The sequence below is a fragment of the Neolamprologus multifasciatus genome, chromosome 1 (genome assembly GCF_963576455.1).
Source record: "Neolamprologus multifasciatus chromosome 1, fNeoMul1.2, whole genome shotgun sequence".
In the NCBI taxonomy this organism is placed as follows: domain Eukaryota; kingdom Metazoa; phylum Chordata; class Actinopteri; order Cichliformes; family Cichlidae; genus Neolamprologus; species Neolamprologus multifasciatus.
The window spans coordinates 19,609,481-19,625,030 of record NC_140439.1 but is presented as its reverse complement, the minus strand read 5'-3'; the positions used below and the strand labels follow the sequence as shown (position 1 = coordinate 19,625,030).

Below are 15,550 nucleotides of genomic sequence, written 5' to 3'. Positions count from 1 at the left end.
GGGTGAAAAGAGTGGACACGGAGGGGAAAAGATGGAGACAGAAGTATTGTGTTTTTACATCAACAGGACAGCAACCTCAGGCTAAAGTGTGCCTTTTTGTGTCCTGCCTCCAAACTCCGTAAAACCCCAAAGATTTTAACACCCTGCGATGTCAAATGTTTTGCCAGTTGTTGACCGTTAGCTTGCCCTTGGCTCTGACATCTCAAGAGAAAAGTTGTATTGAATGTGGTTGAATGCACTTTAAAGGTACTCTAGAGCTTTCTTAGAAGTGGTTGTTTACAGCCAGTAATTTTGTGTAGAGAGATGGTATCAGACCTCAGGAAGTCAGTTGGCTAACGCCTTGGTGTTTACACAGCAATGTCCATCTTGGGCCTCTGTGACCCATTTCTGTGATTATAGCTTTCTGAGTCCAAAAAAAAATGAAAACAATAAATTTACACAGATTAAAATTGATTCTAAGTTAGTTACACAAGGTAATGACGTTAAAGAAATTATTTCTGCGCTTCTTTAAGGTGTTAGAGATCAAATCAGAGAGAAGAGAGTGGAGTGAATATCATCTCCAAACTCACCATATTTTAATCAGGTATAAATCATATTTACACAGCTGCCAGTGTCTCTGGATTCATGTTTCCTAATTTAATTTAGTCAAATTTTGAATAAGATGAAAGATTTTATTTCTCAAGTTCTCCGAATGTTTTTCTCAACGTCCCTTTTTTTCCTGTCAAGCATGATTTGTTATATTTTTATCGTTGTTTAGTCCATCGTGAATCAGTCTAGATACGCGCGTATTAGGATAGTCTTCGATGCCAGACATGTGATTTGTAGAAATCATTTGAAAATTTCTCTAATTTTAGATCAAACAGCATGTCGATTGATGACTCTGTCTCTCTCCGAGACATGTGAGTTGATGCTTATGTTGAACCTTACGTAACTATTTGGATGACAGGAAATAGATGCAACTTTCTACATTTTCCCTCCTATTTTGGGACTAATGTTCTGTTTTTACTTTGAGCTCTGCGGTTTTATGGTTCACAGAGGAGCAGCAGCACTGGCGGAGTCGTATACAGGACAAGGCAAAATCGTTCTTTGTGTTGGATGAAAATAACGATGCATGCCTCGTTGTTCTAGCCCAGTCCACAATCCACAGGAAATAGCTGACAGCAGGAATGCTCCCTCTCTCTTCTCATCTGTCTCTATAGGAATCAGCTCCACTACTGGTTGGCTGGCTTCTTCATACAACAGCTTCCTGTAAACAAGTCATGCTGCCAAGCACCCTCCTATCCTCCAACTCTGATCTCTAGGGATCTCCATTTGACCTCCTCATGCACCAGAACAATTGCTTTGAGCCTTTTTGAAAGGTTCATTGCTGCACTTTCAGGGGCACTGGCCCTCAGTTTGAAGGGAGGCTTTAACTAACTGCTAATTTGACAAACTTGAGTAAATGTTTTAGGAAGAACGACTTAACAATTTCAGTGCTACATCAGCATTTCATAGTGTTATAAAGAGAGGGTTGTTTAGGATGAAAACAATTACACGCTCAATAGTATTTTCATTGCTATCTTCTTTTCACTTATTTTAGACGTGAAAGGTGGTAAATATGTTTGTCTGATACCAGACATACTTCTTGAGTATGAGCCATTGATTACAATTAGGCAAAGCATGAAGAGCATATGGAAAGATTAGGATGTGGGTTAAAATAGCAGACCCTGAATGTCTGTTGTGTACTGTGGGTAATCCATAGCCCGTAAGACTCTTGCAGAGACCTTGGTTGGAATCTGCCCGGGCCTATCTGCCGTGTGGCTTCCTCTGCTCTCTCTCACAGCTTTCCTGTCCTAGCATAATAATAACTAAAGAGCCCCACTCCTTCCCCAAAAATAGACCTATAGTATTGTGTGTACAATATGGTGAGTAAGCAATTAGCACTTTATTTGCTAAGAGGGTTTGCCTACCCATATATCCACCCTGACTTCCACCCTATGCACAAAAGATGGGTTTCAAATATGAGTTTAAGCGTTATGACAGTCTTTAAATATTAACTTTGTTTTAAAAAAATCTGTATTCTTTTCAAGTCTGGAAATAAGTAAGCTAAATTAGTTTTCTGGACTTCGCTTGAACTCAACCCTTAATGTTAGTATCAGCAGAGTAGCACATGTGAATATATGTTTTTATATATGATTCATAATGTTTATAAAGAGCTTGCTAAATAGAAGTTTAGCTTTTTCTTTGGCAGCTCTGTATACCCGTTTGCTTTGATCCCGAAAGGAAAATTTTCTAGGCGTAAAAAACCCCACAGCTGTGCCGGGAGCTCCGGGGCTTCTCCAGCACAATATTGTCTACATACTCTGTCAGTTATGCCACTTACATTCAGTTTATTGAAAGTCATCTGCAGTGTTTACACTGGAGATTCAAGATGGCAGATGGGGTGAAATGGAAAACTCTGTAGGATTTCTTTATTAGCCCGAGCTGTGAAAAGTTGTCAGATGCAATAGTAGTAAAGCTACCATTGATGGGGGATAATAGTAACAGCTGCTGTTTCAAAACCTTATATTGACACATTGATACTACAGTTATATAGACTCACAACCACAACAGATGAAAGAGTTGCTATGTTGTATCTGTTTATTCATTTGTTTTTGGCTGCACATGTACATGAGAGGTGCTGTATCACTAGAGTTAGTGTTGCCTTCTGTTAGCTTTGTGTTTTGTTATGTGGCTCCTTAGTGTAGTGGTTAATATGCTCACTTAGCAAAAGATCGCTTGAGACCGGCAGGGGACACAAGTCCCTGGGAGAGTTGCAGCAGGACCAGTATGAAAATTTGCAGAGTCATCTGACGTGACGACTCCTTGGGAATAAGACAGCAACTAAAATAAGCTTTTTAGCTCTATGATTCTATATCCTGAAAATATTTACGACAAATACAAACAATATAAATGGTTTAATATTCTGTATAAAACCCATGTTTAAATGTTTGATATCCCTGTGTTGTAGGTGAGCGGGTGGTTTGCAGACGAACATGACTGCCAACAAGAGTTCAAAGGCTGCTCCTCGTGCAGCAGGAGGTAAAGCTCCTCGGGACGTCCCTGACAGGTCAGTGACATGTTGGACAGGGTGGGCTTGGGTATGTGCATTTCAGGGAGCATTAAGTGGTTTCAAAGTGACCAAATGACTCGACTTGAAAGACAAACAAATCCACTGCTCGAATTTATCCATATTTTCCTATTTGTTTCACTCATGGAAAAAAACAACTAATGATTGTCAGTCATGATAAGGCTTCCAAAGCTTTTGCAAGTATGATCCTGTTTCCTGGACAAGTGCCCCATTCAGCCCTGAACTGAATACTGAGCTGAAACGTGTGTCAGCGTGTCGAGAAGTGACAGTGACATACTGCAGGAAAACTAATTTACAAATGCTTTGTAAAATATAATTCTTTATGATCCTGTCAAATTTGTCAAAAGCCCCTCTGAGTCACATGTTTTCATTCGCATTTCCTGTCACATCAAATAAAATGTGTCGTATTTCATATGTTGATAAATTGAAATTTATAGAATTCAAATATTTTCAATATTGCAGCAAATAAATGGCTGCACATGCATACTTTTAAACAAACCTAATAAATGATAAATCAGCTTTATTATTTCCTGATTTGTTGCATTCTTCTTTTTCTTCATGTGCTGAAGAGACTGTAGAAATAATATTTTATAAATGCCTTTAAAAATTAAAAGCAGTGTGACAAAAAATCACCACACATGGTCTTTAAGTAAATGTACAAAAAGAGATTTAAAAAAAAAACTGGCATGTTGTCATGTCAATTCATGAATTTATATGCTACTGTGGTCTAAATTTAAACATTAGAAAAAGAAATACATTTTTAAGGTATCCTGAAAATTGGACATATTTGAAGAATGACCCTTTTGTCTTTGTTGAAGCTGTTACACGACTCTGCCATAGCTGATTTTAAACAGCTTTTTTTTAATCCATGGTTTCTATTATTCTTATATAGTTAATGATTCCCAGGGATGTTGCTGATTTCTATTCCTTTTCTCATTTTTCATTCTGATGAAGCAAGACACACAGAAGAGAGCATTTCCTACATAAAATTATAATGTAACCTAATGGAGCTGGTTTCTGTAGCTGCTCATTTCAATCAGGCCTAATGCAAATGGCAAACCACATAAAGCATAATTTGTGGTACTGCAGCGAATCCCTGGTGCAGTGTGTGACATTCCTTGTGTTTATACTTATGTGCTGATGTGGCTGCATCCTTAATTCATGAGTGAAACTGAGTAAGTCTTGAACAACAGAGAGGAGAACATTTGCAGACTTTTGAGTGCGAGCACAAATTAAAATGAGAGAAATATCGTATGTCTGTACTGTTAAGCTAAACACATTCACAACAGAAGGATTACTCTTGTGCTAATCTAATATTCTGAATGTTTATTACTATCAAACAAATCCAGCACAGTTGAGGTGGTGTTGCTGAGATTCCTATGAGGGTACAAGCTTCAGCAGGTACTTAGGATTTAAATCAGTGTCGTAAATCTAGTATAACTAATTTTAGGTATTACTGTGTACACACTGTTCTCCATAGTAAACATTCACAGCCAGTCATTGTAAGTAAAACACTGATCGCAGTAGCACAAAGCTTTCTCATCATCCCCTTTGCACCCCATTTGTCCATTTAACCTGCGTCTCTCTTAATAAAAGTATTTGTTATTATTGGCAGCTGGTGGTCCTCAGGGACTCGTCTTACACAAGACTCTTTAAGATCATATTTAAAGCTCGTGAGATGCAGCCAGATGTTTTAACAGATGGAGAAGATTTATGTGCTATTCAATGGATTCTCACTGACGTATGAGATTAACCAAGGATAAATTATGCTTGTGCTTAACTGTGAAGCCCCAGGAAGGGAGCATTTTAATATGCAACAGCACATGGGCAAAGTCTCGATTAAAATGAGTTGAAATTGGAAACTTGTCCAAATACAGGACCTTCGTCTGATGTTGTACTCTGAATGGACATGGACCTCCAAGACTACAGTGAAGACTACTACACTGTTTTCATTGATACACATTTGCCATATTTAGGTGTTACGCACCGATAATTGACAGAGAGCTGGTAAAGTCGGCACATGCGGAGCTATAAGTTTAGGGAACAGGCTGCATTCTCCATCCTGGTCAGTAACGGGAAGTGGCTTGTGGTTGGAATGCCCTGGAAGCCGGAGTAAGAGCCAGAGGCCAGGTTGTGACTGGCATTCAGCTCTTTGTAGAGTACTGTATCTGTGGCCAGTCCATCTGAAGCTGACTAAACTAGGCTTCTTTTTACAACCCTTAAAGCACCCAAAGCCTTGAATAGGCAAAAATCTGATAGAAAAGATGAAGCTCAGCACAACGTTTTGACTATCTAATTGAGAGGTCTTCAAAGTCAGACTACAGTTCAGTTGGTTTTCTAATATTATTCTTAAACTCATATTATTTTATGTTTACAACTGAAATAATATGAAGCTGTCAAGTGGCGTGTGAAGACAGGAAGTTTTCACAGGATTCTGTGCAGACCTGTGAAAGCTAAGTACACCCTCACTGTTTTGATAGGAAAGAAGAGAGTAAATAACAACCAGGTGCTGATAATCAAATGCACTTGAAAAACTGATCATCAGTAAGTGTGAACACCGTTATAAAAGCAGATGTTTCTGCAGCCTCCTGGTCTGGAGCCTTGTGTGTTAACACAATACCACAATCTCTGGAACATTGTGCTTTGATCAGAAAAGACCAAAGTAGAGATGTTTAGCTATAACACACAGCTCCATGTTTGGTGAAAATCCAAACAAAGCATGGTGGGGGATTGGTGATGATTTTGGCTCATTCTGCAGCGACAGGACCTGGGCACCTTGCAGTCACTGAGTCGTCCATGAACTCCTGTGCATACCAAAGTATTCTAGAGTTAAACGTGAAGCCATCTGTTGGACAGCTAAAGCTTGGCCCAAATTAAGTCATGCAACTGCGCAAGGATCCCAAACACAGCAGCAAATTGACAATAGAATGGCTGAAAAAGAATAAAATCAAGGGTTACAATGACCTCAGCCTGAATGAAATGCTGTGGGACCTTAAGAGAGCTGTGCATATGATGCACATATGATTGTTGGGTTTTTCTCTGTATCTATGTGATGTTGTGATTTGGCACTATATAAATAAAATTGAATTGAATTGAATGGGTCAACAAGCACCTCCTCCACTAGGGTTTAAATACCTGAGACTCTCCACCTTTTCGTGTTAGAACTGAAAGAGCCTCTTGGATGAGGGGTGAAAATCAGTTCAGACATGTCAGAGTGAAGACACAGCAGTGTGTGCACAATTATGCTGTGTTCTCTCTTTAAGATGTTCTGAAAGCCCAGCGTGAAGCCAGTGTGAGTGTTTTCTCCCAGATCATCTTGTTTTTGCTTGTTTACTGTCACATCATTGTTAGGCATGGAAACACAGCACTAATCTTTCCCAAAGTAAAACCCCAGGGAGAAAATTAATAGTGTCATGATTAACTCAACAAACTGCACTGCTAGTGGTATTAGGATTGCATTGTTGAGTGTTTGGTCTGGTTGCTACTAAAACATTCCAGTTGATACTTAGCTTCAGAGATGCTGTTCCCTCACTAGGTTCCTGTGGTAGACGTAGTCCTTGGCAGAATTTATGATCGGAGTTTTGCCAGGAAAGCAGTAGGAATTTAATTTCCCAGACAAGTTCTTTTCAACAGCTCCCCACTGAAACACTGCAACACATGCTGACTGCTGATTAACATCAGTGCTTTAAAAGGATTGTATTCATGAAACCATGGGGTCTATTTGGCTTTTTTTTTGGTTTGGGAAATAGGTGCAGACATAATAGGTGCACAAATGTGCAAGCATACATGGGAATACAATATATATGACAAAAACAGAGGTTTTATATTTCCAACAATCTTGAAAGTCAGTGTTTGGTATGATAACCTTTATTCTTCAACATAGCCAGACCTTTTTTAGGCAAGGTTTCTTGTAATTTCTTTCAGTTGTCTTCAGGAATAGTTCTCCAGGCTTCTTGAAGGACATTCAAAGTTCATCTTTGTATTTTGCCTGCAGTTTTTCTGTTCTCTGTCAAGATGACTCCAAATTGCTTCATTAATGTAGAGGTCTGGGCTCTGGGGAGGCCAATTTATCCAGATATTCTTATACTACACCGGCAGTGGGTTTGGGTTCATTGTCATGCTGAAAAATGGATCCTTTGCCAGACAGATGCTTCCATTTGGTGGCTCAAAATCTGATGGTACTTTTTTGCATTCATTATTATTCAGTCAATTTTGAGAAGATCCCCAACCTGTAAGACTTGTTGCCTCTTGTTTTCAGTCCAGTTCTTGTGTATGGCATACCTCAGTCTTTTCTTGCTGTTTACCTTCATTAAGAATTCTTTAATTGACGGCCATCCCTCCACTGAGACCATTTCTGATGAGGCTTTGCTGAACAGTAGATGAATCAACTGAAGGGCCAGATGTATCGCTCAGGTCCTGTGTTAGGCCTTTGATGGATTTTTTTCCTTATTTCTTCAGCACATGACTTTGAGATACTGTTCATCTGTTGATGCTTTTTAGGACTGCTGCTTCTTTTGTCCTCCAGTTGCCAAGTTTCCTTAATTTTTTTTAGGAAAATACACAGCATGCTGAGAAATGCAAGTTCGTGGCTAAAAGCTCTCTGGGAATCCCCTTGTTGGTGTATATTGTAATTGTTGGTATTTTTTGTTGACTCAACTAAAGAAATGGGAACAAATGATGTGTTTTTGTGACAGGCTGCTTGTAACAATGTGCCTGAAGACACAATATAAAATTGGTTCTTCACTAAGTTTTCTCTTAGGTGTAGTCATAACATTCTTGAGTTAGGTGCGTTCTTTATGCTTGAAGGATTCACAGGTCAGTGTTAAGTAGCTTAACAAAATAAAAGCATTCTTCTGAAAGTTGTTAGGTACAAGGCCTGTAAAAAAGTAACCAATGTCCACAGAAAAAAAGACCTCAAGAAAGCCTGGAGAACTATCACTCAAGAGCACTTTAAAAGTTCCTAGAAGGTCTGGATCATTTTTGGACAGCGCCCCCAAAAAAGTAAAACTGCACCATGTCATGTTATAGCCCTGTTATATTGATCCTTTAATAAAAATCTAAAAATTTGATCCCCTCAGTGTTGTAGCAGTTGTCCCCCGCACTGTAGAAAATGGAATAATAAGAATAAAAAGGACAGTTTTTTTCAAAGAAAGTTGAAATTCTTTTTAAACATTGCAGCCATTGTAGATTACACTAGCCATAAACCTCACTTTGTTTTTGCATTACTACTGCAGTTTTTTCGGAAACCACCTAATATAGGTAGTTTCCCTTAGATAGTATCATCGCAGGCATAGCATACATACATTTTCACTGCCATGCAGATGACACCAGCCTTTATCTGTCCATGAAGCCAGATAATACACACCAATTGCAGGAACTGCAGGAATGTCTTAAAGACATAAAGACCTGGATGACCTCTAATTTTCTGCTTCTAAATTCAGATAAAACTGAGGTTTCTGAACTCAGTCCTAAAAATCTTGGAAATACAATTTTTAACCAGATCTTACTCTGGATGGCATTACCTTGGCCTCTAGTAACGCTGTGAGGAACCTTGGAGTCATTTTTGACCAGCACATGTCCTTCATTGCACATATTAAACAAATATGTAGGACTGCTTTCTTCTTTTTGCGCAGTATGTCTAAAATTTGAAATGTCCTGTCTCAGAGTGACGCTGAAAATGTATTTATTACTTCTAGGCTGGACTACTGTAATTCATTATTATCAGGGTGTCCTAAAAACTCCCTTCATTGGCTTCCTGTTAAATCCAGAAGTGAACTCAAAATCCTGCTCCTCACATACAAGGTCTTAAATAATCAGGCCCCATCTTATCTTAATGACCTTGTAGTACCATATCACCCTATTAGAGCACTTTGCTCTCGCACTGCAGGCCTACTTGTTGTTCCTAGAGTATTTAAAAGTAGAATGGGAGGGAGAGCCTTCAGTTTTCAGGCCCCTCTTCTGTGGAACCAGCTTCCAGTTTGGATTCGGGAGACAGACACTATCTCTACTTTTAAGATTAGGCTTCAAACTTTCATTTTTGCTAAAGCATATAGTTAGGGCTGGACCAGGTGACCTTGAATCCTCCCATAGTTATGCTGCAATAGGTGTAGGCTGCTGGGGGATTCCCATGATGCATCAAGTATTTCTTCTTCATTCACCCTTCCCACCCAGTATGTGTTAATAGACCTCTCTGCATTGAATCACATTTGTTATTAATCTGTAAACTCTTCCACAGCATGTCTTTTATCCTGTCTTCCTTCTCTCAACCTCAACAAGCATATGGCCGCCTCTCCCTGAGCCTGGTTCTGCTGGAGGTTTCTTCCTGTTTAAAGGGAGTTTTTCCTTCCCACTGTTGCCAGTGTGCTTGCTAATTGGGGTTTTTCTCTGTATGTATTATCGTAGGGTCTACAGGGTCTGTTTTTGTGATTTGGCGCTGTAAACAAAATGAAATTGAATTAAATTAAATTGAATAGGGGCTGCTTATCCTCATATATTAAAACATGAGAATTACTGTAAATTGTGAAGGACCAGATGTCAGTGGGATCCTGCTTTTTAAGAATCATATTTGGTCGTATTTGCTTTGTCTCCACTGACATTTCAGCCTTATGATGAAAATAGTGTTAGTGTTATTAATCATTCAGTTTACTCCAGAGTAACTCTGGAAACTACCATTAAAACTCTGCAGATGTGAGGTCATGTCTTCATTTCTCATACAGTACACCTTCAAAGCAAGTAAGATGAGATGCATCCTTCATGGCTTCAGCAACCAAGCCCCCAGCTTTTGTATAAGTTTCTCCACCCTGGAGCAGGAAGAGTGAAACCAGGGATGGGCAGATAGGCGTGAAGTCGGATCTGTCCCAACCTGCATTGTTGGATCATAGTCCACAGCCCTCAGCTTCCTCCTCCCATAGCTCTTGTTATTCTAACCATGGCTATGACATCAGATCTTCCCAACACTTCACTTTCACAAGAGTTAGTCACCTTTCAGCTCATGACAAAGCTCCTGATGTGCTATGAGTGGTAGGTTAACCTGAAGTTAAGTGGAAAATTTGGCACTCTGTGGAAATCTTAAAGCGGGTGAGCACCGTGAGAAAAGGTGTGTGTGTGATAGTGTGTGTGAGGTAAACGGTTGCAGAGTCTGCAGTAAGTGCGAGAACACAGTAGCACCTAGTACCACTTAGCTGCAAGGATCAGCAAAAGCTTTGCGCACCAGAGAGGAGCAGCGAGACTTTCACAGGTAAGATAAATCTTGCTTGGCATGCTCCTTTCTGTGTGAGGTCCAAACTGATTCTCCTCAAGTTTTTTTGATTATGTGGAAAAATCCGCAGTGGCATTTTAATGTAGTCTGTATTTCCTTTGGCCTGTATTTGAATCCTGCGCTGCCAGAGACAGAATACTTTCCTGTGGTTATTCTAAATACGTGGCTCAGGTTTTCATGCTGTCTTTGATCTCGGAAATTATTTCAAATCTTTCGGCTGATTCTTTACAGTTTTCTCCCATCTGGTCCACATTTGCACGCGGACTTGTTGGCACCTTTTATGACACTGGTTTGTTACCATCTGTCAGTCTGAAGTATTTTTTAAATGTAAATTTTCTTCACACCTCTCTCTGCCTTGTTTCAGGTGCCAGTCTACATCACCGTGTCCTGCTCTCTCTGCCAGCCAGCGGCAGAGCCAGCAGCCGCTCCTCAGCGACAGTGAGAACTCTGGCAAGCAGAGCAGGTACGTCAGAACTGACGGCAGGTTTCTGCTACGTGGTGGATGGAATAACAAGACAGCTAACCTGTGCAGTGGTGCATCTCTCACAAGTGAGCCTGACTGCCAGGGCCGTCTAACCAAGTCAAAGAGCATCAGCTGCCTGGAGAACAGGCTTTCCATCTACAAGCCTCCAGCTCAAACCAAGTCCTGTCAGGAAAGTCAGGGCGCACAGGAGCAGAAGGAAAAACAAGGGGATCTCGCTCCAGGAGATGGACTTAATGGTAGGACACTGAGCTGGAGCACGCTCTCACTGGGACCTTCCTCTTACCAAGGCCACAAGCGCGCCCTCTCTCTCACCTCTTCAGCAACAGGTGTCCCCCCTGCCACAATCCGCAAGAAGATCTCAGAATGGGAGTGCAGAAGGGTGTCTCTGCCTAGGATGAGCTTGTGTCTGGACAAAAGAGGAGGGGAGCGCATAGGGAGTAGCGAGGGCTGCCCGAGCCTGCTGTCTTCTCCCTGCAGCGAGAAGACTTTTGACTTTAAGGGGGTTCGCAGGATGAGCACGGCATTCTCTGAATGCTCCTTCACAGAGACGGAGGAGGAGGAAGGATTTCCAGACAAAAACGGACGTTTCCAGAAAAGGATCGCCAAGACAGACTCTACGGGACCGTTCGTGCGCTCCCTGTCTACTCGCAAAGAGACGTCAGCGGTCCTCAACAGGATACAAAAGATCGAGCAAGCCCTGAAGGAGAATCCCAGCCCACCCCCTCCACGTTACCTGAGTAACTGCTACACGCCGGATAAGACGAGACAAAAGTCCTTTGTGATAGGGGACGACCTGGACAGCACATGTACCAGTAAGCGCAGCAGCATTTGTTCAGTGAACACTGAACCGGACACCGCTTTGGTGCCCGACAAGCTCTCTAAACTCAGACAAAGGTTTAGTGTGAGCTCAGCCAGGTCCAAGAGCCCAGAACCACTGAGCCAAAAGAACTCTGTTAGCACACCAGTCAACCCCTTACCTAAACCCAAACGCACTTTTGAATACGACGCCAATCGAGACCAGAAGGGTGCATCGTCGACCAATGGACTACCTCCAGACAGAGCCTCTGAGTCTCCGCCGCCGCTGCCCTCGACCCCTGCACCCAGCACGACACGAACGGCAAAGACCGAAGGAAGTGCCCCCATCAGAATCCAGGACAGGTGAGGCAAAAATCAAATGCCTGCTTTTGTGTCTTTAATCACACAAGTATAAGCACAGGAAACTTGTATTACATTACCACACAATACGATGCTTTATTATTACAGTCTGGAGTTTTGAGTGAACAGGACGAACCACTTTAAAACAGGAAGTTTTTGAAGGGCTAGGGAGAAAGTATGAAACCTGGCATGCACTTACAGTGTAATAAAAACGTAATATTTTGTGGATCTTGCATATTCCAACTACATGCATACCACATGTAACATTCCCAAAAATATTTAAAAAAGCATCTTGGAGCTATACAGGTAGTTTACAGATTTTTGAATTAACTGCACATTTACCATTCCCAGTCTTTGTACATTAATAAACTCTGCAAACTTGACAGTTTGAATGACAAACATCTGTGTTTTGTTATAGTTTGGCATTGGACCTAGTTTCTGGCTTCATCTCCTTTAAGAGGATAACTCATCAAACATGTTTGACTGCCTTGTGAGAAATTAGGCTTGTTCATTATGGCTAATTGCTTCACTGATGATGAAGCTCAACAGGCTTCTCATCAGTGTGTCCGTTTGCAAGGTTGCTGCACGTCCTGAGTTTGTTTTAGCTCTTGAATCAGCAAGGTTGCCACTGAAAAATAATACTTTGACAGAGGATTTGAAATGCCAGATCCTATCCAGAAATTTATGCAGGCCCATAAAAAAGGTCTGCTCCTATAACTCTTTCATAATTCTCTTTATCAGAAGTCCTCAGTTGTTTTTTGTGAGCATGGGGCCTGATCAGATCATCCCCGTGTGTGAAACGGGCATGAAATCTTTAAACGTTCATCCCTGTGACTCTGTGTTTAACATTCCTGTGGTTCAAGCAATTTCAGACCGAGCTTATAGCCACAAGCTGTCGATGGCGCGACTTGACCGTACTGTAGATCCCTGCGCCGATGTAGCTCCGCTAACAGTTTGTGCAGTGCCTCGACATGTGGCATGTGCTTTACACTGTGCAGACAACATGCAGGAATAGTAAGATATCTGCATGTTTACTTTGGACTTATCTAGAATTTTTCGGTGATCGGAGCATGATCCTTTTATTTCAACATTAATTCTTCTGATTTAGGTTTTTTTTAAAAGGACAAACGTTGACTTTAATGCGCTTATCAGCACTAGGAGTGTTTCCACCTGTTTCTGTTCTTCCAGATGACAAGTAGTGCATTTTAGAAGTAGGGCCAGCTGTCTGGATTATATTTTAATACGACCTGCACTTTTTCTGTCCTCTATCACGTGTTGACATGCTCTGAGTAAGACACTGGCTCGTGTTGACTTGTCCTCAGCACCTTGGTCTGTTTCAAATTGTTTATTTTCTTCTAGAGAGTCATGTGAGTCGGAGGATGCTGCCAGCTTGCCGTCTTCATATCCGTCCTCGCCCACGGAGAATGGCGCACTGACCACAGACGCACGGAGCCGACCCAATTCCAAAAGCACTTTAGAGGAGAATGCCTATGAGGACATAGTAGGTAAGCACACTGGCTCAGTACACTGTAAACAAGACAAGATGTAAACATTAACTGATCTTCAGATCGTTGATCTGTAATTTGTATTACTGTATAAGTCACCTTTCAAAGTAAGACATACAACATTTTTCTGGTTCTTGCGTCTTGAATTTGCATTTATTTTTCATGTTTTCTATTCTTCTGTGATAGTAAACTGAATATTTTTGTATTTTGAACTTATGTTGAGACAAAATCGGTTTGCTCCAAACATATAATGATACAGGTACTATAAAGGAAATCAAAGGCAAGGACACCCAAATCATGTGAAAAAGTTTTAGTTCCACTAGTTCCACTTGTTGGCCACTTTATTAGGTACACCTGCTTAACTGCTCATTTACGCGAATATCGAATCAGCCAATCGCATGAGAGCAACTCGATGCATTTAGATCTGTAGACATAGCCAAGACAATCTGCTCAACTTCAAATTGAGCATCAGAATGGAGATAAAAGGTGATTTAAGTGACTCTGAAGGAGGCACGGTTGCCGGTGCCAGACGGGCTGGTCTGAGTTTTTGACAAACTGCTGACCTACTGGGATTTTCCCAAACAACCATCTCTATGATTTACAGAGAGTGGTCCGAAAAAGACAAAAATATCAGTGAGCAGCAGTTCTCTGTGTGAAAATGCCTTCTTGATGCCAAAAATCAGAGAAGATTTTTGTCCAGACTGTTTTAATTTGACAGGAAGCTAACAGAAATTTATATATAACAGCATCTCTGAATACACAGCACATTGAACCTTGAATCAGATGGGCTACAGCAGCAGAAGACCAGGCTGGGAACCACTCCTGTCAGCTAATAACAGGAAACTAAGGATACAGTTGGCACAGGCTCACTAAAATTGGGCAATAGAAAAGTGGAAAAATGGTTCCTGGTATAATGATTCTAAATGTCTGCTGCTGCATTCAGATGGTAGGCTCACAATTTGGCATAAACAACATGAAAGCATGGATCCACCCTGCCTTGGATCAATTCAGGCTGCTTCTGGTGATGTAATGTGTGGGGGAATATTTTCTTGGCACACTTTGGACCTCTTAGGCTACGTTCACACTGCAGGTCTTAATGCTCAATTCCGATCTTTTGATCAAATCCGATTTTTTTGTCTGCTTGTTCACACTACAAATAAAATGCGACAGCAAACGCGCTCTAGTGTGAACGCTCAAAGCGGCCCGCATGCGCAAAAGAGGGCGTCACACACAACGTGCTCTGTTTAGACCCAGAGCAAACAATATTATTTGACTGATGGCCCTTAATATAAAGACTGTGGACTTTACGTTTCCCCAATTTTTGCTTAAAGTTATTTTGTTATTTACATAACAATGTAAATAACCTAATAATAATCCTTATTGCTGCTTTAGAGGAGCGGTGCTTCAAAGGATAGTTGCAGATTTCTGTCAGAATCTGCAGATTATACAGTACAAATAAAATGTTCACGTTGTCTTCCCAACACTTTCACTAACATCTACACTGGATGGCCAGGAAGCGTTCGCGATGTCTTCTCCGGCGCTGATAATCGGCGTCTGTCTTGTGTCAGTGACGTAAAAGACGGATTTAATGCGACATGACCGTTCAAACAGCAGTCGCTGTAAAACATCAGATATTTATCAGATTCAGTACCACATACGAAAGTGACCCAGATCGGATTTGAAAATATCGGATTTGTGCCGTTCACACTGTCATAGCATGATCGGATATGGGTCGCAGAGGGTCAAAAAATCGGATTTGATGCGCTTTCGGCTGCAGTGTGAACATAGCCTTAGTATCAACAGAGCAAGACAGTCTACTGGAGTATTGTTGCTGACCGTGGTTGCTTCCAGCAGGATAACTCACCATGTCACAAAACTCAGATCCCCTCAATCTGGTTTCTTGAATGTGAAAATGAGTTCACCGTACTCAAATTCCCCTCACACTCACCAGATCTCAGTCAAAAAGAGCACCTTTGGGATGGGGTGGAACGGGAAATTCATGTGTGGCCGACAAATTTGCCGCAAATGTGTGATACTGT

The 15,550-nt window shown here is 41.2% G+C and overlaps 1 protein-coding gene across 3 annotated transcripts in view; it reads left to right on the top strand.

The window, feature by feature from the left end:
- The window catches only part of dennd2b (DENN domain containing 2B), a 54,589-nt gene that overhangs the window by 12,645 nt on the left and 26,394 nt on the right, over positions 1 to 15,550 (top strand). For all 3 annotated transcript variants that reach the window (XM_085157768.1, XM_085157778.1, XM_085157760.1), the window contains exons 2-4: positions 2,990 to 3,088; positions 10,732 to 12,009; positions 13,366 to 13,511. In XM_085157768.1, coding sequence (XP_085013894.1) covers positions 3,015 to 3,088; positions 10,732 to 12,009; positions 13,366 to 13,511 — 1,498 coding nt within the window. In that variant the 5' untranslated portion in view covers positions 2,990 to 3,014. The remainder of the gene's footprint in view (positions 1 to 2,989; positions 3,089 to 10,731; positions 12,010 to 13,365; positions 13,512 to 15,550) is intronic.